General features: G+C 45.5%; 1 protein-coding gene across 8 annotated transcripts in view; it reads left to right on the top strand.

Moving 5' to 3' along the window:
• CDH4 (cadherin 4) overlaps positions 1-21,066 on the top strand; it is a 663,903-nt gene extending 642,837 nt beyond the window's left edge. For all 8 annotated transcript variants that reach the window (XM_084537932.1, XM_084537933.1, XM_084537931.1 and 5 more), the window contains 7 exons: positions 3,775-4,028; positions 7,622-7,764; positions 11,320-11,553; positions 12,613-12,846; positions 17,241-17,380; positions 19,281-19,445; positions 20,757-21,066. In XM_084537932.1, the coding sequence (XP_084394058.1) occupies positions 3,775-4,028; positions 7,622-7,764; positions 11,320-11,553; positions 12,613-12,846; positions 17,241-17,380; positions 19,281-19,445; positions 20,757-20,963 (1,377 nt within the window). In that variant the 3' untranslated portion in view covers positions 20,964-21,066. The remainder of the gene's footprint in view (positions 1-3,774; positions 4,029-7,621; positions 7,765-11,319; positions 11,554-12,612; positions 12,847-17,240; positions 17,381-19,280; positions 19,446-20,756) is intronic.
• Positions 21,067-27,553: the final 6,487 nt, after the last annotated feature.

Raw genomic sequence — 27,553 nt, 5'->3', positions numbered from 1 at the left:
AATGAATGCTTCTGCAGTAATTACACGCAGTCAGAAACTAACCAGGTTCATTCAGCATTCCCTGAATCTCTTCCCGGATAAGATGCCTATGGATGCTCCCACTGACTACCAAGAAAGTGAAGGCATCATGAATAGGCTGCTGTGATCAGTAGGGCCTTGCACTGCACATGCCGTGCGCTGCTCCCAAAATGGATAATACATGCTGGGATGGACAAAGCCTTTATCTTCTGACAGGCCTGGCCTTATCTAACAAGAAGTTGTAATCAACTACTTAGGATGGAACGCTGGTGTTTAGAGAGCAACCTGATCAAAGAATACCTTCGTGTTGAAAAAAAGAGCCCCACTCCCTTGTGGCTAATAAGTTGCAGTCATTCTTATTTCTTACAGTTTGGATATGAGAAAAAATGACACCAAGGAAATGACAGTGAGGTTACACTGGTGGGAACGTGTGAGCTTGTGTGTTTGTCCTGCTCCCTGGCCCCTAGGCTATGTGTGTGTGTCTGCAGATGCCACTTTGCTGAAACTTTAAGGAAGACATCATCTTACCTGCTAGATGATATTTCAGCAGGGTTCCTGTATTTATCACTCTTTATTGCTCTGTAATGACATTTGACAGCCTTATCTGATGCAACGTTATAAAACATCTTCAGGCCTAGCAGTATTTCTGGACATGCATGTGTATGGATGCATTTATGCATCTAAGTATGCACTTATCCATATGTATGTATTTTCTGCTTAAACAGAAAACATTCAACAAAGTAAAATGGAACAATTTAACTTTTGTTGACATCAGCAGCCAGTTTGAAATCAAAATGCCAACACTATGACTGAAAGCAGGGGAGGACTCCTTAGACTTAATCTAGTAAAGTGTCACAACTGCAGTTTAAAGCCACATCAAAGTGAAGAACAGGGGATTTACAAGATCATCGCTGCCACACAAGAACTTTTGCATAATGAACCGTCCCTTATTCAGAACTTGCAAGCAGAAAGCCAGGCAGATTTGTCAAGGCACCACTGATGCTGGTGTTGACTTTCCACTGCTGTGTAACCCACAGTGATCACAATGCAAAGAACCACCCGAAAATCCCATCTTGTCAAGCTGAGCTCAGAGCTTGAAATTGCGTTGAATGTCTTTACTGTATACCCTCACCTTATCCCCCTGGCTGCCCGGAGTTTCTTCCCCTTATCAAGCTGAGAGGTTTTTTGGTGTATTTTCAGCAAGGAGAATAAGTGAAAATGCTTGTGATTAAATTTTCATGGTGAAGAAGGGAAGACTCTTAGGATTCCACCTTCTTCTTTGAAATATTTTGTTCTCCGTTAATAAGTGAATATGCTTAAAGGTTAGGGGAATGTATGCACACCAAACTGGGTGGCCAGCCAGAGCTTGTTCTTCGTGGCATGGGAGCAGTCTCTTGCTGTTTTCATCCCTGGTATAGGCTGAAAACACAGGTAACAACACAGTTCCCACAACTGCAAGCAAAAGGGTTTATGTCTAGGCTGCAGCAGTGGCAGACACAGTGCAGAGAAGGGCATGTTGTGGAGAAACCCACTCCTCTAGCAGCAGTTTGGGGCCAGAAATACTTCCAGACCAAGAAGCCCTTTGGAGTTCACACGACGCTCATGATGGCCATTTTGCAGCTTCTCTCAGCAAAACCTCATCTGCTGCTCTAGCCCAATCACTGAAAGCATAGCATTTCCTTTTTCTGTTCATGCCTTTTCTAAACCATTTCCATATCTGTGCAAGACCCTAATCTTCAAAGAAAGCCTTGATCAAGGAGAGAGTAACTTCGCACACAGCTGAGACATCGCAGAGTCTGGAAACAATCTCCAAGAGCAGCAGTGGCTGCCCTGTGGCAGCCAGCTGAGTAAAATGTTATTATAAACTCTGCATGGATCAGAGCTGTGAATTTATAATGGAGATGCTTCCAAAGCTTCAGTTATTATTTGCTTCAACAATAACATAAGGCAAATTTGTTCCCTTTAGTTAAAAGTACCTTGAGTAAAGGAAGACACGTGGCAAGCCCTCGGCTTGACTCTGCTGCATCTGGATAGGAGATGGGCGTGAGGGAGGGGAATTGCAGGCAAATGTTGCAGAGAAAAGAAAAGATGTGAAACGGGACCCTACTGGGCACAGCTGGGAGGGAAGCAGATGGACTGTCCCATGCAGACAAGTGTCAGACACTGGGCCACCACGGGCCACCATGGGGTACAGATGCCTCCGTGACAAGTCAGTGGGGTGGGTGTTATGGGGTCAATCCAGTCCCTGTGCTGCATTTCTGCATCGCTGGTTTGGGACTTCCCAGAAAAGAAGCAAAAGAGGCTGCTCGGATCAACCCCTGGGTGCTGCCCAGCCCACCCCAGCCGAGCCCCTGCAGGGACTCAGTACAGACTGTGGGCAACGTTAGCAAACAGGCCAGCACACAGAAAAAAAAAAAAAAAAATATATATATATATATATATATATATATATATAAAATGGGGGAATATAAATTAGAGGCGCTTGAAAGACATTGAGGAAATGTGTTAGTCAAATTGTTTCAAGGCCGTGAATAGTGTTTAAATGGGAACTATTACCATGCATCTTTTCTGAATGCGGTTGAAGTCCATGAGTCAGTGCTGGTGGGTGTATTGGGAATCTTTATGCTTCCTTTTATTTATTAAATGTTGGCCCTGCCTGTCAGGAAACCGTTTAGCAATAGGAGCATTTGCACTTCAATTGAATAGAGATTCCACTGTTTTACCTTTTGCCCCTGAAATTTGTTTCTCTCTTGTAGCCTCCTATGATTTGATTTCTCTCCTGACAATACTGTATTTTAAACAGAACAGGGAAGCCAGCTCTTGCTGATGTAAATCAGGATAGCATTACCAAAGTCAGTGTAGCTATGGCGTTTTACACCAGTGAGGGTACGCCTTGCAGACTCAGCACTAAGGAGATGTTACGCTTCTAAATTCATAAATTACAACAAAGCATTTTTTAAGAAGCAGAGGTGTGATCCCGCATAACTCAAGCATCCCTGGCAGATGATTAGTGACTTCCCTCACAATAATTAGTGGGATGGGTTAGAAATTATTATTATACTGCAGTTCAGTCAGTCGTGCCAGCAAAGGCTTTTCACTCCTCCTGGCTCCTAAGGCACATCACCTTTATGTGCATTTTGAAAGAGATCTGTAGCCACCCAACAAGTGTGCAAGCATGCAGGCAACCTCCAGAGATCACAAGGCAAAAGGACGAGAGGTCCCACTGGAGGGGCCACCTGAGCAGCAGGACCAAGCATTGCTCCTTGCAGCTCAACCTTTGCTTATAATCTCACTTAAGAGGGAAAAGGAAAAGCACTTCAGGCTCTTGGGTCCACCTAGACTGTCCTGGCTACTTAGTCAGAAGCTTTAAGTGCTAACAGAACCGTTAAGTACTGGTCCAGTTCCTCGGACCAGGCTCTGCCTGTTGGTTTTATGGCAGCCCTCGGTGGATTTGTTCATCCAGTGCTAAACTAGCACTGGCAGCTTCTGTTCTGGAAACAATGGAGCACTGGAGCAAAACACAATGCAAATTCTCCCTGCAATTTTTACTTTGTGGGTTTTTAACTCTTTGGTCCTCCAAATACTAGAAGGCCAAAGCCTCACAGGATTGAACCCAGTCAAAAGAACTGGGCTCAGAAAGAAATGAGATGAGGCAATGACTTTGGTATCATCCACCGTCTAAATCTTGCAGCTTTCAGCCAGAAGGTTGAATTTGTTCTCTGCTTGGCTCAATTCTTGCTTGTTTGTTTGTTTTAGGCAGTTGATTACGAGATGAACAGAGCTTTCATGCTGACAGTGATGGTATCAAACCAAGCTCCCCTGGCCAGTGGAATCCAGATGTCCTTCCAGTCGACAGCAGGAGTCACCATTTCGGTTACAGACGTCAACGAAGCACCGTATTTCCCAACGAACCACAAGCTGATCAGACTGGAGGAAGGGGTGCCCACAGGGACAGTCCTGACAACGTTTTCCGCTGTGGATCCTGATCGCTTCATGCAGCAAGCAGTAAGGTGGGAGACCAGCCAGCCACAGGAGCTCATGTACACGAGGGGAATTTCAGCAGGAGCTGAAATTGAATTTGTGAACTAACTGATGTGGTATCTGTTAAATACCTGGCAGGTACTTGCAGCCCCAGTCGAGTGTTCACAGAACACCCCACAAGCTGGTGAACATCTGATCCTCCCTCTGAAAGCCAGGCTCTGGTCCAGGAGGGCAGGCAGAATGGGATCCCATGTTACTGGATAGCAAAAGGGCAGTTCTCAGCTTCCCATGAAACCAGTCACTAGCAGGGGTCCCTGTGTCATTACAGAGACAGGGATCAAGGCTACATTTTATGAAATGTTTTTTCACTGCTTTGTCATAAAATTGTTGACCTATGTTGATTTTGCACTTCATAAACACAATATGGGAAAAGACAGCTTTGTTATTTCTGTTTTACGGAGGGGAAACTGAGGCACAGAAGGGGCTAGGGCTAGATTTCCAGATGCAGTGACTGGGATTTTTCATTATGTCTGGTGTTGCTTATGGAGGCTTTAGCTTCAGCCTAGCTTTAAAAGCACAGTGTGAGCATACTATGTGACCACAGCAGAGGCCTCTTAAACCTACATCAGTTGTGACATTTTGTGTCAGGAAGAGTTTGAAATATTTCACCTGCCACTGCACTGTCTGGTCTAGAAAATGATTGTTTATTCACTGCCTCGTCTTGTTGTCTTTAGACAGGTATTGCGACTTCTAAGGAGAGAGACCCTCCTAACTAACAAGCCAGTTTTCCTTTTATTCTTGAAATATTGCCCTTTGAAGAGTCTTTATTTCCCTGATGTCCATAGGAAGTCTGGTTCTTCACAGGAGAGAGCAGTTTCTTTCTGGCTGAATGCTCCCCTGAATCACAGAATCACAGAATCACAGAATTTTCTAGGTTGGAAGAGACCTCAAGGTCATCGAGTCCAACCTCCAACCTAACGCTAACAGCCCTCCACTAAACCATATCCCTAAGCTGTACATCTAAGCGTCTTTTGAAGACTTCCAGGGATGGTGACTCCACCACTTCCCTGGGCAGCCTGTTCCAATGCCTCACAACCCTTTCTGTAAAGAAGTTCTTCCTAACATCTAACCTAAAACTCCCCTGGCTCAACTTAAGCCCATTCCCCCTCGTCCTGTCACCAGGCACGTGGGAGAACAGGCCAACCCCCACCTCTCTACAGCCTCCTTTAAGGTATCTGTAAAGAGCAATAAGGTCACCCCTGAGCCTCCTCTTCTCCAGGCTGAACAAGCCCAGCTCCCTCAGCCGCTCCTCGTAGGACTTGTTCTCCAGGCCCCTCACCAGCTTCGTCGCCCTTCTCTGCACCCGCTCAAGCACCTCGATGTCCTTCTTGTAGCGAGGGGCCCAAAACTGAACACAGTACTCGAGGTGCGGCCTCACCAGAGCTGAGTACAGGGGGACGATCACCTCCCTAGCCCTGCTGGTCACGCTGTTCCTAATACAAGCCAGGATGCCGTTGGCCTTCTTGGCCACCTGAGCACACTGCTGGCTCATATTCAGCCGACTGTCCACCATCACTCCCAGGTCCTTCTCTGCCTGGCAGCTTTCCAACCATTCCTCTCCCAGCCTGTAGCTCTGCTTGGGGTTATTGCGCCCCAGGTGCCTGATCCAGAGGTGGTCAGTCTGTAACCCCAAACAAGCATCCACCATTTCAGGGGGTAGGACTGGCTCTGCTGAGCCCTTCCTGGGATCGCACAGTGCCTGTGCAGGCTCTTGTAAGACTTGCTGTAAATACGAACAGCAAATTACTTGAGCTGATTTTTCGCAGTGCTCCCAGGACACATGTTTTGTGAATCCAGGAGTGCTTTGTTTCCAAACAAAAGCACAGTCTCTCTTACCCTCTTTTCATCAGGGCAGCCTGATGCCAAGGCTTTGCAAGAGGCAGCAGGATGCTGCTAGGGTCCTGTAGCTATCCAAAGGTACTTTGTTTTTCCTTCATCATTGGCACTGGTAAATTAGGAAAAAAAAGATACCCTAAAAGCTAATCCTATGGATCCATGGTGAGCAGTTCTCAGAGAGCTGGTCCAGCTGTTATAGCCTTGCACACTGTTTTCAGAGCCGTGCTTTAAATAGTCTTTGATAAAGTGGAGTTTTTACAAATACAAGGTAAGGAAGCAGGAGCATCTCCAGTAAGGCACAGCTTGGCATGGCCAATGTCACACCTCAAGTTATCCTCATTAGCCACAGATGCATTCACAAAGCCAGCTTTGAAACTGGATCCCTGGTCATTTAGCAGTGAAAGGGCAAGAGACTTACAGCAATGATATTAAAAAGAAATGAAAACATCCCAAAGAGTCTAGCTCCATGAAATGTAATTCTTTCCTTTGGCAGGGGCTTGTGCAGCTGTGCTGTTGCTTTCCTGCTCACATGGATTCACACAGCTCAAGTTTCACTTTGAGTTTCAGCTTCAAACGGCCCATTTCTGGAAATGGTTACTCACCAGCAGCTGGAGGTTCTCCTGCTTGCATATATAAAGACAAAAAAAATAATATCAAACCATCAGCAGGTCTGAGTTACTCATAAAATAAGCTCATCTTTCGTGTGCTTATTTCAGTGATTTATAGCTTGGCCATTTATTAGCTTCCAGTTGAACCACAGGTGATAAGTGTCCATCTCAACTCAAGCCTTATAGAACAGAGGTAGAAATCCAAAGCAAGGAAGAAAATGGAAGCAAGAAAGCAAGTGAGAAAGGTAAACAGAACATGTTGGTCCAGAAACTAGATTGTCTCTACTCCCTGGTCCCACAGAAGGCTTCTCCTTGTGCTTTTGGACTTTGTTGATCCTGAGATCACTGGTGTCAAATAAGGGCTCTGTCCTCAAGCATCTATTCCTGCTCACAGCCCCACGTTGCTGCCCATGGGGAGCACTCTTACAAATGTGCCCCTTGGCCCTTCCAGCCATCTCCTTGTTGCTGTTCTCTGCAAACGTCCCTTGTGCATAGCACCACCTCACCCGCTGTATCAAAGCCATATAAAATACTTCAGGAGAGGCTTCAGCCTTTGGTCCATGCCTTAATAGAGCTGTGAGTTCCTGTTATACTCCTGAGGATGTGATTCTGATACAAAGGAGTGGCGTGGCCAAAACAGTGTTTAACATATCTGAAAACTGCCATTCTTCCCACATGCTATTTCCCAACCTGTTGTTTATTTGTAAGCAGCAGAAAACAGGAATGTCCATGGATTTAGAGCACGAGCTACTTTATGAAGAGCAATATAGAGCAAGAATCTGTCCTCTAACTCAGGCAAACATATGCAGTGGTCATTGCAGACCCCATTTCTTCTTGGCTGCAGAGTCCTCAGGCTACATCCACTCCCAGTAGGAGGAAGCTGGCGTGTAAGTGGCACTTAGCAGAAAGGAAAACCTTTAAAATGAAAGAAATAGAAAAATTGAATAATTGTGGAGGTCAAAAACCGGATACTCAATTAGCATTTTGTTTGTCAACAAAACCAGTTATCTAAAGGTCCTTTGAATCATGGGTCAGGAGTCCAGAAAAACCTTATTTCAAGCAATATTAAGGATATGTCAGTGAAAAGACTGCCATGTATTTATTTCCTTTCTCTGTAGATACTCTAAGCTGTCAGATCCTGCAAACTGGCTGAACATTAATGCCACAAATGGTCAGATCACTACCGCTGCTGTCCTTGATCGAGAGTCAGACTACATTAAGAATAATGTCTACGAGGCCACATTCTTGGCGGCTGACAACGGTGAGCCCAGGCTTCACATTGTTCATGCTTCAATAAGACTCTAATGTGATGCATTAAGAGAAATGATGCCCTGACAGAGTTGTCAGTATAAGTTATCTTTTCCCCAGGTTTTTATGGTCAAAAATGTGAAAGTGGGACGGGAAATTGCTGGAGTAAATTAAATGTGCACAGTATACAGAGAGTGTTATTAAGGGAAAGGGAGGGCAAACGGAAAATCGATTTGGGGAGTTCAGTGTAGTGGTGTAGCCTGAACTTAAAAAAATATCAAAGGGATGTGATCTCCAAGGGCTGTTGAACACACTGGTCCTGGTAATCGTCCCAAAGGCACTGATCAGAGCATTCAGGAAGCCTTCCACTGGGAAACCAGAAATAATTGCAGGGGATGGCAGGAGGGTATTAAAAATAAGCCAATCCATTGAACTGCTATGGCTTTCATGAAAGGTGTCTGTCTGTCATCAGTGCTAGTCTCTCTCTGTCTGTTACCATTTCTGAAATGTCCAGCCATCATCAGAGCATCTGGATGCTGGTGTACTTTATTATCAAAGTCACTGAGACCAATACAGATCTTCTCACGGAGAACTTAAGGCTTGATCTTCTCTACTCATTAAAGATCACACAGCACTTTTGGCCAAATTAGCAATGTGAACCTCAGTGCTGGCCTCACTCGAGGGCAAGCAGTCCATTGCTGCTGCAGCAGCTTCCCTGGGCAAGCAGAAGGCTTTCTTCCCCCTCTCCCACCCTCGCCTTTCCCCTCAGGGTGCTGGGTGCTCAAACCGAACCTGAGTTATGCTTCAGCAACAGAATTAAGTCTAGGCTTGGCTGTGGGCACCTAAGTGTGTTGTTCATACCCTGTAGGTGCTTCAGGCTGGTTTCTGTGTTAGCTGTTGCCATCCCTCAGGCTGGTGGATGCTGTGTCTGCTATAAGTAGATATGGGAATGCTTTCAGGGCTAACAAAATCTTTGTTGGTTGGGATTTTCCAACTTAATTGCATCCTGAGTCACAGGGGCAAGACAAAGTCATAGAAGAGTTTGGGTGCTAAGCAGCAGTACCAAGCAGCAAATTTTACTCCACCTTGGTGCCATCAGTGGTAGGGCTGGTGTGGGCCCATCCTAACCTTCTTCCCTGTGAAGGCAGCTGGGGCAGTGAAACCCAAAATAGCCCCATGAGTTCTGGCAGCGTTTGTCTGCGAGATTCCCAGGGCAAAATGGATCAAATGAGTTGGCTGAGGCTATACACAAAAGCAGTGGTAGAGCTTGAACCCATCAAATTAAAACTCAGCATCTGACGTTGCAAAGCCAGAGCATTTAGTACAAGGGGATGTGGAGTTAACCCCTTTCCCTGGATTTGGTGCTGATGCATCTCAACATCAGCACCTCCACATCCATCATTCAGCAGCTCAGAAAGTGAGGACCTACATAAATCTGTTATTCTGAAAAATTAATCTATTACTGGTATATTGCAACTGTTAAAATGCACATAAAGCAACACCTTATTTAAAATTCTGTCTGGAGTGCTTAGGATAACAGCAAAAGTTTCATCTAGACTAATAGACTCTCACATCTCTCCCAAGTTCCAGCTTCTCCGGCACCATGTACTCATCAAAGAAAGGCTTTGGTTTGGGTGTTTTGGTGGGGATTTTTCTTTCTTTCTTGCAGCAGAAGCATCTTGTTTCCTCAAGTTCTTTTTGCTATTTTCAGTGTGTGATAAGCAGTTTAGCCAAATACTCCCTGGAATACAGCAGTTAAGTGTAGAAGTAGGAGTGGTATGTTCCCTTTTTTAAAAAAAATAATATATATTCTCATTACTATTTCAATCTTAATTCCAGGCAATGAACCAATTTCTCCACTGAAGCCAGTAGCACTGTGCTAGTTTACATCTCTTAGGCATAAAGTCCAAGGATCCCTTGTAATACATCAGTACCTGCTCTGTCCACACCCTTGCTCTCTCCACATAACAGCTGAAATTATACAAAATGTTACTTGGTTTGCAATAATTGGACATCAAAACTTTGCTTTTTTTAATTTTTATTTTTCCTGAGCCTGGCCCAGAATTGCACTCAGGAAATACCCAGAACCTGAGCACAGCGATACCCAGATACTCACACAAAACTGCATTTGTGTGTGAAGAGATTGCAGGGTATTTCAGCCACATGCAAGTTAGAGTTTCTCAGGACTGCTAGTTTGCTTTCAACCTATCTCAGAAGCTGTGGATGTGTGGGGGCCTTGCATTCATCCCAGAAGATACTCTAGGCAACATGAAAATAGCGCAATCACTTTTCTTGGTCCCAGAAGTCTCTTTTCTTGTTCAGCCCCGGTATCCTGGTGAGCTGTCTGTCTCTCCAGAAACTTTCAAGGCTGATCAAAGACATTGTTTTAGAGGGAGACCTACCCAGTGCTTACAAGATGAAAGGGTGAGATCAATGAGTGAAGAGCTAATGTAGGAATCATGAAAGAAGGATTTCCAGGGCTCCTTCAGAGTTTTCAAGGCTCCCTTAAAAAAAGGAAGCAGAAAGGAGAAGAATATAGGCAGGAAAGCCCATGGATGCAGAAGCAATGTTTGAAAGTCTAGCGAGGGGATGGTTTGTGTAGCTTTGTATCCAGCACTGGGAAGAAGAGCCAGAGTTAAAAATACAAACTTAAAAAAGAATTGCTGAAGGAAAGCTGCCTGAAAAGGGAGGCAGTGGGCAAGCCTGAGCAGAGCTGCTGGATGTATGCATGGGGAGAAAATTTAAAAATACCACACCATTTCTGGAAAGGCTCTTCTTTCATGCCAGGGAGGGCCTTACTTTGGGTAACTGGTCACCAGTCAGCCAAATGTGGCTCTTCACCAGCAAGAGATTGGAGAACCAAAACTGTTGTGCTGTAGCATCCCCGGTGGTTGGGACAAATGTAGAATCACAGAAGAACCCTATATTGGGACGTACTGTTGCTGCCATGGGTTAATAGCAGCCCAACATGTTTGGTGATGGTTGGCTCACTCTGTAGGCTTTGAGCAAGGACCTTTCGCTAAAGCTAGGACTTACTGTGAGATGGGCTGTAGAGGTGGACCTTCTTTGAAGCAGTGTAGTAGTCTGCTAATTTACAAACTGGCTAGCCAGTGCCACAGTGAATGTTAACTAAAGGATTACACCATTTATTTTTTTCTTTCAAGCCCTCTTCTTCCTCCTTTTAGCTATTTTTTCAGATGTTATTTTCCTCTTCAGAGCAACAGTTACCAAAATTTACACTAACAGTCTGGCGTCACCTCCTTGTATTTTTAGAATTTGACTAAAGACATTGCTGTAGGCTACAAATCTGCAGAGCTGAACATCCATGTTCTGCTGGAGCAAAAAAACAGCACCATTAGGAGGCTTGGGGAAGTTTTAGTAATGCCTCTTAAAGCAAGGGACCATGAAAGTGCAGCATGTCCCTAGTAAGGTCCAAGGAGGGAGGGAGAAAAATCCTGATTTATCAAAATTGGAAGGCAGAGAGGGGGCTGGCCTGTGGTGTTGTTGCACCCACTGCTTCCCAGGTGATGGTCATTGGTCCTTGTTCAGCTCTGCCTCTCCCACTCAGGTATACCCCCAGCCAGCGGCACTGGCACGCTGCAGATCTACCTAATCGACATCAACGATAATGCTCCTGAGCTCCTGCCAAAGGAAGCACAGATCTGTGAAAAGCCGAACCTGAATGTCATCAACATAACAGCCGCAGATGCTGACATCGATCCAAACGTTGGGCCCTTTGTCTTCGAGCTGCCAAGTGTGCCATCTGCGGTGAGGAAGAACTGGACCATAACACGGCTGAATGGTAAATGGGGCAGGCAATCCTGAGGACATTTGGACTCTGATTTGCTAATGAGGCCACGTGTGGTTTCAAACTTCCAAACTTTCCTACTTTTTTTATCTGATTTTTATTTTTTAAAGCACATTATAGCTGACATTATAGACAAGATAGTTAATCAGAAATGATTTGTATCAGACCTGCAGCATAACTCTAAGAGCCTTGGCACTTGGCTTTTTTTAATGCAGTTCATAATTATGAACGGTTATCAGTACTGAACAGAGTATAAATCATCCATAATGGCCAAGGGGAAAAAAGCTATTATCAGTCTTCCTTATGTTCCAGTGTAATTGTCATAAGCCACAATCAGGATCAATGTTCATTTCTCTGACCATAATTGCATAAAGGCAGCCTTTTAATTTACCATGGAACCAGGAGGGCTAGGTAAGTGTGAAGATTACCAGTATGTGAAGGATTTTTATATTGCAGCATGCAACCACAATTGGCCCTAATTGCTTCTCTGATTGGTAGTTTCAGCAGAGGATTGAAAACATCCTGGAGCCTCGGGCTGGTTTTGTCTTCAAAGCTGCTCCCTCTCGCCGAGGTCTGGCACCTTCTGCCAGCCTTGTGCCCTCGTGGTTTGGGGCTGAGCCCCCAGCTCTGGTGCTGCAATGGGAAGGAACACAAGGAGGATTACATGGCTGAGCATGTCCTCGATGGGTTTTGGGCTTCCCTAGAGCCCCAGGGAGGGAGGGTGGGCAAGCAGAGAGCCTGCAAAGAGGCCAGGTGCAGCCCAGACCAGGGGACCACCACTCGTGCTTCATTTTTGGCATTTCCTTCCATTTTAAATGCATGCAATGGGGTTTGCAAATGGCACCAAGGTATGTTAGCGTGGTGACGGAGACACGCTTTAGTTTACAAAGCACAGGCTGACTGCTGACTGAGCATTGGGGCCCAAGTGTGGTATTGGCAGCCTCTTCTTCTGGACTCCATAGCCTGCTCTGACAGAGGAGCACTGCCCGCATGAGTACGGCTGCAGGGCTCTGCCAGTGTCTGCCATCCATCTGCCTGTCTTGATTTCTCCAGGAGATTACGCCCAGCTCAGCTTACGAATCATGTACCTGGAAGCCGGTGTGTACGACGTGCCGATCATCGTGACAGACTCGGGAAACCCTCCCCTGTACAACACGTCCGTGATCAAAGTGAAGGTGTGCCCGTGCGATGAGAACGGCGACTGCACCACCATCGGGGCAGTAGCTGCCGCGGGACTGGGCACGGGAGCCATCATTGCCATCCTGATCTGCATCATTATTTTACTAAGTAAGTGCCGCAGGGGGTGACGCTGCTGGGAAGTGTCACATTTCCCGTCCTGTTCCCCTTGGTCCCATTATATGCTGTATTTTTCACAAGCTCCATGAAAAGGGCAGAGCTGTGAGCTTTGTGCTGCGGGTGAGGATTCATTTATCTGCATTCCAACCTCCTTCAGTGCAGTGTCAGCAAAGCGAGAGCTGGACCATGGACTGCGTGTGCCAGACTTCTCTTTCTAGGACTTCCAGGAACTTTACAAACATTCATTGCATCTGACAACATCCTGTAGGTAGTGAGTGTGATACGATTCTCCCCGTTCTGCAGAAAAAAAGTTGAATGACTTGTCCCCAGTCCTGTGGCAGAATGCCCCGCAGATCTCGGGGCACTGCCTGTCCCTATGTGACTGTGGATTTACTGGTTCCCAGTTCCAGATGCACCACTTATGGGAGTCCAGCTGGTCCCTGCCAGAGCCAGTGCACAGCTGTGATTTTCCAGTTGTTCAATGCAAAGGGAAAAAAAAAAAAAAATGGTAGTTATTCCTATTGCTTGTAAAATTGCGAGGGATTGGAGAATCGAGGTGGATTGTTAGTGTTTGCAGAGGAAGGATCTTCCTGGTTTGTAGGGAGAGCTCAAGGGCTGGGGGTGCTGTCAGCCAAGGCAGAGGCACAGCCCTCCCGATTGCCCAGCAATGCTATTAGTCCCGGGCTTTCATGAGCATTGCCAATAACCATGTGTGCGCACATTTAAAAATAAAAATGATATCATTATAACTTCAAGCAGGAGTTGGCACAGTAGGGATAGATAAAAATGAGCTCTGAAATGAACAATGAGGTAAATATTCATCAAGAAACACAGGATGAAACCATGGGACTCCCATTAAAGCTAATGGGAGTTATGGTGTTAAATCACATTTAATTTTTACCCCCAATGTGTTTAAACAGAGAACAGACAGAGCAACGTATGCTACAAATGTCACCTAATGCAGATACGATATGGTACATTAAGAGAATGGGTCATCTCTGGGCAAACATCCATCCTCCTGGGCCAGCGATGGAATACACAGTCATATAATTGATTTACCCTACCAGTCTGGAGAGGGAGCAGCAAAGCTGGTGCCTGTGGCTGTGCAGCCCCCCAACTCCTCGTCCAGCCCATCCAAGCAGGTGCAGACATCCCTGTGCACAGCTCTGATGCACGCTTTCTGCCCTTTCTTGGATGTGGGGTCCCAGCAGCGAAATGTTTGAGGCTGTCCCCTTCACCATGCACATTTGTTGTGAATGTGGGCACCTGCAATTGCACACCTTGAAAAAGGAGTGGCTTTCATCAGTTCCCAACACGTTTTCTACAGCAGGGCTTGCAGGCATGCTTATGTGCCTATGCACTGATGCTCTGCGGGCTTCACCACCCCATGGAAGATCAGTTCCTAACTTTAAGGATGAGGGCACGGGAAAAGTTTGCACCACAGGTCCCAGAGACAATAAAACACAGGACTTCTTTTTGCTTCCCTTGTTTAAATCCAGTCCTAAAATATGATTTAAGCGGTTGAAAATCCTATTGACTGAAATTAACATCAGCTGAAGGACATTTGATTTAAGAGATTCCTCTTTTCATTCGCAGATACATTATCCCTTTTTAAATTATGGGTTTTATTACAAAAGCTTATTTTTACATTCATTGTAATTCTAATTGACTTTTTTTTTTTATCTTCAAGAGCTGCAAAGCACTGTATCAGTGATGAAAAATGTAATTTGCGATGAACGGAGTTTTTCAGCTACATCCTTCTAGTGTTTTGCCGCCTTTGTATCTATTTTATATCGTGACCTCTGAACAAAAGCCTGCAAAAAGGCAGATAGGACTCTTTTTTGTGCTATTTGTCCATTTTAGAGTCAGCAGGTCAAAGTTTGATGGCTTTAAAAGAAAGGAGCAGCAAGGGGACAGATCTGAGGTTGCTCAGGTGAAGGAAGTTTCTGCCTTTACCTTTGCTCAAAGGTTTTTTCTTCTTCCTAATACCTGATGTATTAGCTGCACGAATAACACATTTAGGAGAAGAGCAATGCAATAAAAAATTGTGAAGGGTGAAGACAATAGATTTCAAGAAAAACTACATGCAGAGTGAAAATGGGTCTAACAGCAGTAATAGCACTTCCCATTCTGCAGAGTGAATAAAAGGAAGGAGAGTGCACTACATCCGCTATTGACACTTTGAAGGTCTTGGTTTTTTTCAAGGTAGCTGTAAAGGCGTTAATGGCACAGTTTTTTCCACAAGTGCATGAAAAAGTAGCATTTGAAAAAAATAAAGGGAAAAAAAAAACTGGTAACCATTATAATATTGTCTTTGTGGACTAGGCAGGTATCTTGTTGTGAGAGACTTGAAAAGGAAAGACGAGAAAAGGACTTCAATAGTCTGCTAAATAGCTGAGGTTTTATATTGCAGATAAGAGTTACATTTTCTTCCCTTTTTCTTTTTTGTCTCCTGAATAGATCTAGGATAAGCATTAAAGAAATGCTGAACTATCTGAAAACAATTCTGTTAGCTAGCAGGCAAGGATGGCAGCCAGTTGGCACACAATGGCGGTAATTAGCTGTCCAGTCCTCTTCTGCTCTCTTCAGTGAATTCCTGTTGGGTATAAACGCTTTGGTGCTGGGAGGAAAAACTCAGATCCACCTAAACCACCTCCCCCTGTGGCGGAGGCTGCCAGCTGGGCTGCCCGCCTGAGCCCCCACGGTCCAGGAGGCCTTGAGCTGCTCCCCTCTGCTTGCCCTACGTGCTCCAGGAGGAGGCAAGGGGAAATAAAATAGGGGATGGTGGGAAACAGCAGCTGCTTGTTCTCCTCATGCAGCTAACAGCACAGTGATGGTCTGGGATCTTCCATCCTACTTGGGTTTCCTTGTGTTGGCTGCATTGATTTGGCATGGTTGAGGTTAACCCTGGTGAGATAAAGCCAAGCCACCCATTCCCAGCTACACTGTCTGTCTGTCTCTCCCTTCTCCTGCTGATTTCAAGCACCACAGCTCACATGGGGAACAGAGGGGAAAGCAGACACCAGGAGGTGTAGCTTCAGTTTTTGTTGCATTTCTCACAGCTACTGAGGATGAGGATGAAAGCTGGCAACTCAACAAGTTCTTGGAGAAGACAAGGTCTGGTTGCTTTGCATTAGTGGAATATAAAGTTCCCAAAGCAACTTACATAGAGGAGGTCTTATGGAGCCCACAGCCTGTGGGCTGTGGCCATCTGAAGAAGGTGGTTATGGAGCAGGGAGCCAGCTCCCTTTGGGTAAAGCTGTTAAAGCGTAGAAAACTTCCTCAAAATGCAACAGTTCATTTCTCTCTGTTACTGTACTGAGAGATTAGCCAGGGCCTGGCATGCAAATGCTGATGGCTGAAGAGGTTTGCTGTGTGATAACCAGATTTGCTCTCCCTTCTGCAAAGCTGAAAGGGTTTCCCGTGATCTTAGATCTGCTTTGCAAGTCGATGGTAAAATGCATATGCTCATGCCTGGCTAATATGATTTTAGAAGTTTAGAAAGCCACCCTCACTTACCAAAGAAGAATATGAGCGAGTATAAATCAAATTACACAACCCGGCATTACCCAGTCTCCCCAAATCAGTCTTCCTTAGCAAACTACAGACAGCTCAGCAGGATGACTGCCAAGGCCAGGGCTTACAACCCGAGCTGACATCAGTGTGCATGCTGGAAAGACCACCACTAGTGCAAAGGTGCTGTTCATTTGCCTGTCCCTGTTTGCTTCTCAGCAGCTCTGCAACTCTCTTTCCTTTGTTTTTATTTTATGCTTCTTGTAGAAAACTCAGGATTTAGATCAAATGTCTTCAGAAAGCTGCTGTTTTCACACTTGCCTTTTTCTTTTCCTTTGATTGTGTGTTTTACTTCTGATAAACATCAGCTCAATCAGCATTCGTGATGGAGCTTAAAGAACTGTTTGGAGGAGGCCTGTCACAGCATTTACAGCTCTCACTGATCTCTCCCTTATACATTAGAACATGCAAGAGGATAACATTTTTTTCCTCTTACTAGCAGTCAGTGAAGTTTCTTCCCCAAACTCATCGTGGTCTGCAATCTACTGTAAGTTGCAACATATGCAGTTCATTCAACATTTGTTCGGCACACGCTGACATGTGCAGAGGATTCTTGCATGGGAAATTATTCAAAACATCATTAGCCTTTAACATCAGTGTATGCTTTGTCTTCATAAAATGGGGCTGCTACTCCAAGAGGGGTATTTATTCCCTCACCTGGTGGCTGCATAAACCCAGGGGACGTGCCTCTCAACTAGCAGCCAGCCTCTTCCACAGCAGAAGAGCGCAGGCGAGGTGTTAGGAGGTGCCACCACGCTCTGACCCATGCAGCCTGGGACATCCCGGCTCACCCAGCTCCTTCACTCTTACAGCCATGGTGCTGCTCTTCGTGGTGTGGATGAAACGCCGGGAGAAGGAGCGCCACACCAAGCAGCTCCTGATCGACCCCGAGGATGACGTGAGAGACAACATCCTGAAGTATGATGAAGAGGGAGGTGGAGAAGAAGATCAGGTGAGAAGGTCTTGGCCAGAGTAACTGTGAAATCTCTACTCTCAAAAAAAGGCAGAAACCACATTGTTTTCACTAGTGTATTTGCAAAGGGCTGTATCCCCTCTTGTTTATGCCCGGGCAGCCTTATTGGCTTCCCCAGTGTGGGGTGGGCATCGATGAGAGCCACCCTAGGTCCAGGGCTTTCACCATGTTTCTGGAACATGCTCCTGTGTAAGCAGTACCATGCCAGGAGCACGGTGCCACATGGATTTTGTTATCCCCAGCCCAGCTTCCTGGGGAGGGGTTATAAATCAATCCACAGACACTCATGTTCAAGCAATATTTCTGTTTTGGTCATTAAAGGCATGTATTTTCCCATACCCCTTCAGAGATCTCAGGAAAACCAACTACTGGCTACCGCCCGTCCCAGCCCTGTGGCTGGAGGCACCTGCCTTGGTGTGCTTGAGCATAAAGCTTTTTTGACTTCCCCTGTATTTTCTTAATGGTCCCTGGTGTGCCTTTAATTTCTTTTAATTTCTGGACATGGTTTGTGAGAAATGTCTAAATACATTTGGGGATTTTCTTTCTCACCACAGAGCTTGTAATGGCAAAGCTTTGCTGGGGGACAGAGCCCTCAGCCACGTCTGCCCGAACGCGTCAGCTCTTCTGCGGCGGCTTCTTTTTACAGACAGCGCTGCTGATGTGGCATGTAGACATCCCTGGCCTGCACTCTGGGGATGTGCTGTCCCTCTGCTAAGGATGTATTTCCTTGGCTAAAATTCCAAAGTTTGGCCTCTTGTGTTTAGGTCACTGTTTTTTTATTTTATTCCCACATAACATAAGAGCCCAGGACACTCTCAAATATTTTGTTCATGCAAATGATGTCTCTGCATCATGTCACAGCTTCATTTTTTCTTGCTGAAATGGACCACGTAGTAGTCAGGGCTGGTGTCCAGGAGTCCCAAGGTCAGTGGCTGGCACTGACCAAGCCACTACAGCACATCCTGCCCTGGAGGTCCCCCAGCACCCAAAAGCAAGCGAGGGAGCACAGTGAGAGCCCCACAGGGATCCGAGGCAGGGACTTCACCCAAAATTTGTAAAGTTCTTATTCAACAGAAAAATCCTTGCAATTAGCATTTCTTTTTTCTTGTCACTGACAAGATATTTATAAATATTGCTCCTGGAGATTCAATCATCCCCATCTGAGCACAAGAACAGTTTTACCAGTAGAACAAAGTACTGTTATAAACATTCAAACTCGCTGAAGTATCTGGTTTCAGGCAACTACACTGTAAGCTTAAATATTTTAGAAAGGATTCGTTAAAAATAACAGCAGAGGAAAAGCAGCAAAACACCATTACCTACATGAATACATTTTTAATGGAATATTACCTGGTTCTCATTCCCTGATAGAAACCTATTCTGCTGGGATTTTTCACAAGCAGAAAGAACATAATTACTTTAAAAGGCCTACATGCATAAATGCAGTACACATTTTAATGTTTTTACTTCTGTACAAATGTAATTGCAATAATATGTCTACCAACACCATGTATTTACATTATATTATGTATTTCATCCAAAATTTATGCACATATCTAGGCACATGCAAACCAAAGCTAATTTTTTATCCCAAAGATTTGGACACTGTGTTAAATATTCAAAAGGTATTTAAATATTTGATTTAACTTATGTTTTAAGATACAGTCTTATGAAGTCAATTTTATGAGCTACTCAGAGGTCAGGTTCATCTGTAATTTAGATGGAGGTGCTACATACCCAGGAACAAGATTTGGCATCGAACTTGAGCTAAGAAAAGATTAGCCTCCTCAACTTCTTTGTATGTTGATGCGATGTCAGGAGCGTAGGTGATCTGAATGAAAAGCCTTGGTTTCACTTCGTGCCTTTCCATTTGTCACAGGATTATGATTTAAGCCAGCTCCAGCAGCCAGAGACCATGGATCACGTGCTGAACAAGGCACCTGGAGTCAGAAGGGTGGATGAGAGGCCTATTGGTGCTGAACCGCAGTATCCTATAAGACCAGTAATCCCACATCCCGGGGATATTGGTGACTTTATAAATGAGGTATGTTCTTAAGGGTGTCCTGTGTCACATCTTAAAAGCTTGAGCAGCCAGCTAGCATCAGCTGTGTAACATTTTCCTGGCTGTTTTATGGACCAAATGATGCTATTCCTCCCATGAGAAGTCTGATCAGAGCACGGGGAACGATTACGATGAGCAAAGGAAGCAAGACTTGGTCTAAGAAAGGCTCCAAGCCTATAAAAGCCAAAGTGCAAACAAAAACCCCGAGATTTCTGGTTTGTGGATATCAAAAACAGCACACTTTTCAGCATCCAGGCAGTATAACCTGCCCCTGCTCTCCCTTTGATTGCTCTGAGTGCTGCAGTTGCTGTCAGTAAATACACTGTCTGGATGGGGACAGAGGAGGAATTTCCTTGCCATGTGGCCGGACAGCCGGATGGTTTGCCTAAAGCCAGAAGTGCCTTTTGTGGCTCTGGACTTGCAATTATTTCACCAGTCTGTGTCTTCTCTATTTGGTATCAAAACTCAAAGAGTTTGCAGAGCACAGAGATTCATCACAGATCAGAGAGGGTTTCTTTGTTTTACCTTAGATTACTGTTCCTTTATCTACTTGTACAAATATCTATCAATTTAGCATCTCACCTCATTTTTAGTTTTAAAATGAGTGATTGAGTGGTTGCAAGCCAATCAATGCATTATTTCCTCTGAGACAAAAACCACCATCCATTCTGCAAGTCAGAAAAATAAATGTTGTGGCGATTTACATCTATTATTATATCAATTTCCTGCTGTGCTTTTTCTCATTTTCCTCCCTAAAATGCCTTCTTCCTTTGTTCCTGCCCATCCTTCACGCTCACAGTCATGCACATACATGCACTTGGAGGCTCGCTCTCATGCATGCTCCGGCTGCTGTTTGCTGCAGTAAGACGGACTCCATCTCCCCACACTGAGGCTGGAGTTTCTGGACGTGTGAGCGCAGACCAGGTTTCTTTATTGCAGGTCTATTCCACGCGGCTTTTCCCGGCGCTGGGCTGCAGCAAAGCAATTCTTTTTCTCCGTATCCCAAGGCCATTTCTGGTGCTGGCCCAGACTGCTGCCCACACCACACTCGCTTAGCACAAGCTGGAGCAGCAATGCTTTTCTGCCTCCCCCGGGACCCCCTGCCCAGTGTTTCACACCCCACATCTCTGCTGGATGCAGAGCAGAGGGCGCGTGTTGTGCCCCCACTTGCTTGGATCCCCAGGAACCACCCTCCTTTAGCTTTGCTGCAGGCATCCCAACCCTCCCAGCACCCTTCCCCAGCACCATCACCATGAAACATGGGCACTAACACCATCTGTTTGCCACCCCAAGGGCCTGCGTGCGGCGGACAACGACCCCACGGCCCCCCCCTACGATTCCCTGCTGGTCTTTGACTACGAGGGCAGCGGCTCCACCGCCGGCTCCGTCAGCTCCCTGAACTCCTCCAGCTCCGGGGACCAGGACTACGATTACCTTAACGACTGGGGCCCCAGGTTCAAGAAACTGGCGGACATGTACGGGGGAGGCGAGGAGGATTGAACTGACCTCACTTATTTAAAAAAAAAAAAAAAAGAGAGAGAAGAAGAAGAAGAAAATACAAACAATTAAAAACAAACCCACAGACGACAATGTTAACAGAAAGAGCCGATGCAGAAGCAAAGAACTGTACAGATGTGGCAGCTTTTTTAATTAATATCCCCTGCTGACTGTATTGTTATTTTTAGTGGTGATTTAGGAGGTTTATTTTTTTTTCCTTTTTCTTTTCAATTTTTTTTTTTTTTTAGAATATTGAGCTGTCTCGCATGAACACTTGTCTCTGCTGCAGGTTTTTTTGTTTTTGTTTTTGTTTTTTTTTTAATGTCAGCTGGGATATTGCTCGTTTATCTGCTTTATGACTAAAGAGAGTGAAAGGCACTCTGTCTTAACTTGAATTTCTTAGAACAGAAGCACTGTTTTTAAAATATATATATATATATATTTGAAAGTGCCTTTTGGTGCATGTATCAGATTCCCTTCAATCTCAGGAGTGATGAAAACAAACATACAACCATCCTGGGCAGCACTCCCTGTGACCCTAAGCCAGTTCTAGCTGGGAAGGAGTTAACAAAAAGGAACTGTGGAGATTGTTTCTTTTTTGCCTTTTTTTTTTTTTTTTTTTTAAGGGGGTGACTCACTCTGGGGTGGAGAGGATGGGGGGCGGGAGGGGGAGATGTTTTGAGTGGAAATCTTAACAGCCATCTTTAAGCCTCAGCAGGTGGTGAACTAGTCATCATGTTGTATATAATTCAGTGTTATCAGATGCAAAATACCGACTAGGGGGCTCTGCTGTAACCTGGTCACACTCAATGTAGCTGCATAGAACTATAGCATTGATAAAGCCTTTGGTTATTGCCACAGAACTCTCCAACAGCCCTTGCCTAAACCCTACAAGTAAATCGTGAAATGACCAAAGGCCCATTTGTTTGTTTTTATGCTATCGGCGTGTTTTGGCTCCCACGAGTGGTGTAAATACCGGCTGGGTTACGTGGTGCTGTCCCACGTTTCCGGTGGTGCCGTAGGCACAAAGCCGATGGTCTTTTGCCTATCGCGCATCACTGCCCCACTGCAGGCTGGGGCACGCGAGGGGCAGAAGCCAGCGCTCAGCACTTTTGCCATCCGTAAGTATGGAGCTAGCCTAGAACGACATTAATGCCTTGGAGCATCAGTAGCCAAAGCTCAACAGCATCATGTAACTCAGCTAATGTGTGTCCTTTATATTCGATGGGTAGGCGCTGCTATCTGTAGTAAATGTTTTTTTTGGAGAAGAAGTGCAACGAGGGCCTGTTAAGTATCTTGTGGTTAATATGCTCGAGCATTGCCAAGCAAGCAAGAGGTTTTGCAGCATCCAGGCATAATTCAACATCAGTATTATAAATGGTAGCATACTACCTAGTTTATATGTAGGGTCAGTTTAACCAATAACAAATAGTTATTAGCTTTTTTTATTACATTTTTCCTTTACTGATTTGGACTAGTGGGTTTCTGTCTAATGTTTGTAAAATGATTTAGACTGCATGGATGTGTAATATAAACCACATTTAATGGATTATGAGCCACTTAATTAATGTGCTATGAAATCTTGGATTACCTGTGTTTTATATTCTGCAGACGATTTTGCAGTGGGTTCGCTAAAAATTGTAAAAGTGCTTAGATATATTTTCATTTAAATCCAAGAATGTGCACAGTACTGGAAGGTGATTATCCAGGGGATAATCATGCTTTTTTGATATCTTGATTAATTCTCAAGTTGAATGCTAAGAGTTAAACGGGGGGGCGGGGGGAGCGAGCGCGTGCACGCGAGAGAGCGCGAGAATGAGAAGAAGAGAGCTTGTGGTAACGAGTGGACGTTGTTTCAGAGGGTATACTAGGCTGCAAGATCGTCTCTATAGATTTTTGAAATGCTCCTAGTGCATTTTATATTTCACTGTATCATATTTTCTATAAAATGCAATTTCTGTAAATTAACGAGCATTTGAAATGTGTCTTGTATGAAGTGGAATGTGGTAAAAGTCTGCCCAAGGGGACTCAAACCGTTACCAGTATGTTATTAATTACCGAGGGTGCAATCTTTCTTTTTCTCTTGGTCGGTCAGTTAGCCGCCCAGTCACTTTGTCCTTTCACTGCCCAGAGAGCAAACACATGCTCAGATGAGTTTCTGGAGGAGCCCCAGGGGCGATGGATGGCTCAGCCCCGGCAGACCCAGGAGCGGTGGCCGCAGCCAGGCGAGGACACGGCTGCAAGCAGCACGCACCCCGTCCTCATGAAGGGCGGCCTTTGCAGGTTTCTATTCAAGAACTGGGCACTCAATTGTCTCATGTAACCACCATGAAGGTCTTGGCGTGCTTCTGCCATGAGCCTTCCCCTCCTACTGGCCGCCCTCGTCCCCCCCAGCCTCTGGCAGGCCTGGCAGCTCCCGGCCTCCAGCTGCTGGGATCCCTCTGAGCCTTCGGCCTCCCCCTCCTGCTGCCTTGGGCTTTCCCCTTGTCTGCAGGCTGGCACCAACTTCAGTGTGCTCCTCCTCTGAAGCCACCCGGCCACAGCAGCAGCATAATAAATAACAATTCCCCAGTCACGGCCTTGCTTTGTGCCCATCACCATAACCTCACCACCAGGTGAAGGAGGTGGATGGAGGCCAGGAGGAGCCGATGGCGCCCGCTTCCCACAGCACTGCTGGTCTGGATGCCGAGCCGTGCGGACACCTGGCTATATCAGCAGGAGCTGAACATGGGCTCCAGAGCACCTGGTGCTTGATGCCTGGCATGCTGTTGGCCATGGCGATGGCCTACAGGTCGTGGTGTGTGCCCAGGGGCCATACCCAGGGCTGCAGGGGGCAGCCGCCCCCCTAGCACTGCAGACAGGAGCAGCTCCCTCCCCAGCCAGGAGGGAGACGCTGTCAGACTTCAGCTTGTCTAAACAGTTCAGGATTTTAAGAACATTTTATGCAACCTAAGTCAAACAAAACTGTCGGAGTGATTAAAAATAAATCAGCCTGCTTCCATTGGAAACTTTTCTTTAAAAATCAGCGGATATTTTTCTGCAGCATTTGCAATCCAGACATTCCAACCCCATAAGCCTATAAATCAAACCAACTAGTTCATTATCTTTTGACCCAGTTCTGCTCAGTCTCCCTCCATAGGACAACCTCCTCCTGCTCCTCCTCCCTGCACCCTCTACACTCACCTTTGCAGTCCCACAAGCGTGGCCACAGGGTCTGGCCCCTTTCCTCGCGGTGCAAGAGGCAGAAGGTAAGCGAGCAGCACATCGAGCAATGAAAATAGAACACTTTTTGCAAAGCTTTTTGCTTGTTAATATGAATTACACTTTATAACCAGCCAAGATAATGCAGTATACATTAATCTGAGGGGTCCTGTGGAAGAAGTGGCATTGCCGTTCGTGGCTGGAGGTGGCTGCAGCTTACCAGGAGCTGAGGTGGGGAAACACCAACTTTCCCTAAACTTACAGGTTTTTCTTACAGGCCACACAAGGTTATTCTCTGAATAAATTGAAGCACCGACTTCAAGAAACTATTGAAATAAGCGGCGCCCACACATTGGAGCCTCCACTTTTTGCCCACCACGAGGCGGCGGGGGAAAGAGCACTGGTTTCAGACAGATGGAGGGGAGCCCAACCCAAAAAGAGCATTTTCACACCCAATTTCCCCCCATACCACGCACCACTGCCAGGAGCCAGTACCACAGCTCTCAGCAGTGTCTAGGGGACAGGGACAGGGACAGTGATGCTTCGTGTGGCTCCCACCTCCTCAGCATGAAGCTTGCCCATCTCTGAGCCAGGACCATCCATGCCCTAGGTCCCCACTGTGCCCGCAGCCACCTGGGGCATGGCCCCAGTCTGATCATTGCACAGCCTGTAGAAAGGGAGAAGCATCTGTCACGGAAATGCTTTGCAAGGCAACAAGAAAATTCAGCAGGTAATTAATGACAGTAAATAGGCAAGTCTGTTATCGGTGTCCTAAGTGCTACTCATAGTTCTGCTTATAGTTTTGCATTTTCCTGTTTGTTTGTTTGTTTTTCCTGTTTTTGCTGGACCAGGCAATGCCATTGATGGTTGTAAGGGGGTGGTGGGGAGCTCATGCCTGTGCAGCAGGCACCTGAGCCTCCGTGGCTGGGCTTTTGGGGATACTTGGGTCCGAATTCACCCTCCAGCAGTAAGTGGGCTGTAGGAGGTGGCTGTGTCACCTGCACCCACTTGGCATAGGGTCAACGTCCAGGCATTGGAGAACTGTAATGGGCAGGGCAGGCAGGGTCTGTACAACACAATATGCCAAGATTGTGACTTTGTTTAGTCTCAAGAAACATATTAAGGTAAAATACGGGACTTTTATTTGTGATGTCTTTTGAAGCTCTTCATTGTAAGTGTGAAAAAAAATGGGGGGAATGCTGTGTAATGATGAACATGATGTTTAAAACAGCAGCTAGACAACGTAGGTGTCTCCCACGCAAAGTTAACTCAGTTTCATGGGGAAAAAATCAAAGTTATCTCAAGTACACACAAACCCCATGCCCAACTGCTCACCATGATGTGTACATAATGTAGTTAGTGCTTGAAGCTACAAATCAAATAGGTGAAAAAAACAACGATGACATATAGATGTATAATTGGAGCACTTTCTTTTAATTATGATTTTGCATGTTTCCTTTAACGATGGAGAAGCTGTGTAGCAGCCCGCATGACTGTGGTTGTTCTCGAGGAAGACTTCTGCTGTTCTGCTGTATTCACGCTGAAGCGCAAAAGCAGTTTGCGTCCGTTAACCAAGTTCAAAAACCATTTTTTGTAACCGTCAACAGCACAAATATTTTGTATTGTTGTTTGTACCATTTTTGTACCAAAATCAAAAGAGGGAAAAAAAAATAGGGAAGAAAGTAAATGTTTTCAATGTGTTTTTAGTGCCACTGCAATCTTGGTTTCCAAACTGAGTAACAGCTTTGCTGATTTATTGTGTATCAAAGCTGAACTGGCGCACTGACGCCTGGCTCCAGTGTAATAAAAATAAAGTCCCCCTTTTGAATAGTCTCACTTGCTTTTTTTTTTTTTTTTAATTCCATTTCACTCTCCCTCACGCCCAGCCCATTGCATTTGCTGATGACAGACTTCCTCTTGCTGTGAGGCAAATAAGCTCAATGGCCTGGCCACAGGTTTGGGTCTGTGTGCATGGGCATCAATGGTATTTTCAGAGTCCCCAGGTGCTTCTGCACTTGTCTGGGGGCTGGCAAGTTTGCATTCCTTAAAGCAAGGAATGGCAGGCTGCTGGTCCCACAATGCTGCACACCTCTGAGCCTGTTTGGGAGCATGGGTGGTGGTGATTTCCTTTGACACCAGCTGTTTGCATTTTAGCACCTCGAGACCACGTCAAGGGGCTGGGACAAGTGGCCTCTGCCCGCCCTGTCCATCCTCCAGCATTTTCCCCATTTCATCACCCCGGGGTGAGTACGGGCCGGGAAGGATGAGCAGTTCCAGCACAGCACAGAGCTGTTGCAGGCAAGCACGTGGAAAGCAGCATTGTCTCATTTTAATAAACATTAAGATGAATACAAATCCTGTACGTAGCTATTTACTTCCCCCCAGAGTCAACTAAGAATATTTTATTGCTGGTTTTGCTAATTCTCAAGCTGTTCTGTTTCTTAGAATTATCTTTAACTACTGAATAATGCAAGACTGTTGCATCACAAATATTAGTTTCTGCTATCTGTGGAAGTCTGTGCTCTCATCATCCTGTTATTAGGCTCTTATCTGCCTGGAGAAAGTCTTGTTCCTAAAATGATTTAGCTTCATGCGTAACTTTGACCATGAGGATAGCTTTACTAAGCTGATGAAAATGGCCACCCTCCTCTAAATCCCTTGACTTTTGTACTAAAATTAAAAATAATAACAAGTATTATTAACGATATTATTATAGACGGGTTTGGGGACAGCTCTCCCAAGTCAGAGGCAGACACTAGAGTTTGCAATAGAATTTTGTTCAGATCAAGCCAAAGCACACAGGGTTTTGGTGTATTTCTTCCCAATAAACTAAAATAAAAAACTATTATTTGTTATCTGGACTAAAACCCTTGAGTTATCTGGCCCTTTTTTTTTCCAATTCTCTTTAAATCAAAGGCATTTTTTTAATCAAAGCCTAAGTTAATAGACACATTATGCAGTTTTACAAGACAATAAAATATCTAACCAAAACTCTAATGCCATATCACTGTCAGAACAGACCCCAGGTTGGGAGAGGAGGAGTGTCAGGAGGATGAAATGCCTTTTTTTAACCACTGGCCAAACTTTCTCTGTGTCACACGAACTTTCTCTGTTCACGTGTGTGAGCCAGCACATGTCAGCTGTGTGCTCTTACCTTGGCAGCCTCTTGGTATGCACATCACTGATATATTATTATTAATTATTACAATTATTATATTTTATTTTATTTGTGCACAAAAATCATATTGAAAGGGGCCCCACGTGCAGCTGAGTTAGGTACCAATCCCCCAGGCAAGCAGGGTAAGAAGTGCTGCAGAGGAGCAAGGTGCCTGTGGGACACACGGGACATGGGACACACAGACACGGGTGGGAACCAGGCAGCTCCCCAGGCG

This window comes from Aythya ferina, assembly GCF_964211825.1.
Source record: "Aythya ferina genome assembly, chromosome: 16".
Classification (NCBI taxonomy): Eukaryota; Metazoa; Chordata; class Aves; order Anseriformes; family Anatidae; genus Aythya; species Aythya ferina.
The sequence above is the reverse complement of the archived record's forward strand: the minus strand, read 5'-3'. Positions and strand labels throughout refer to the sequence as shown.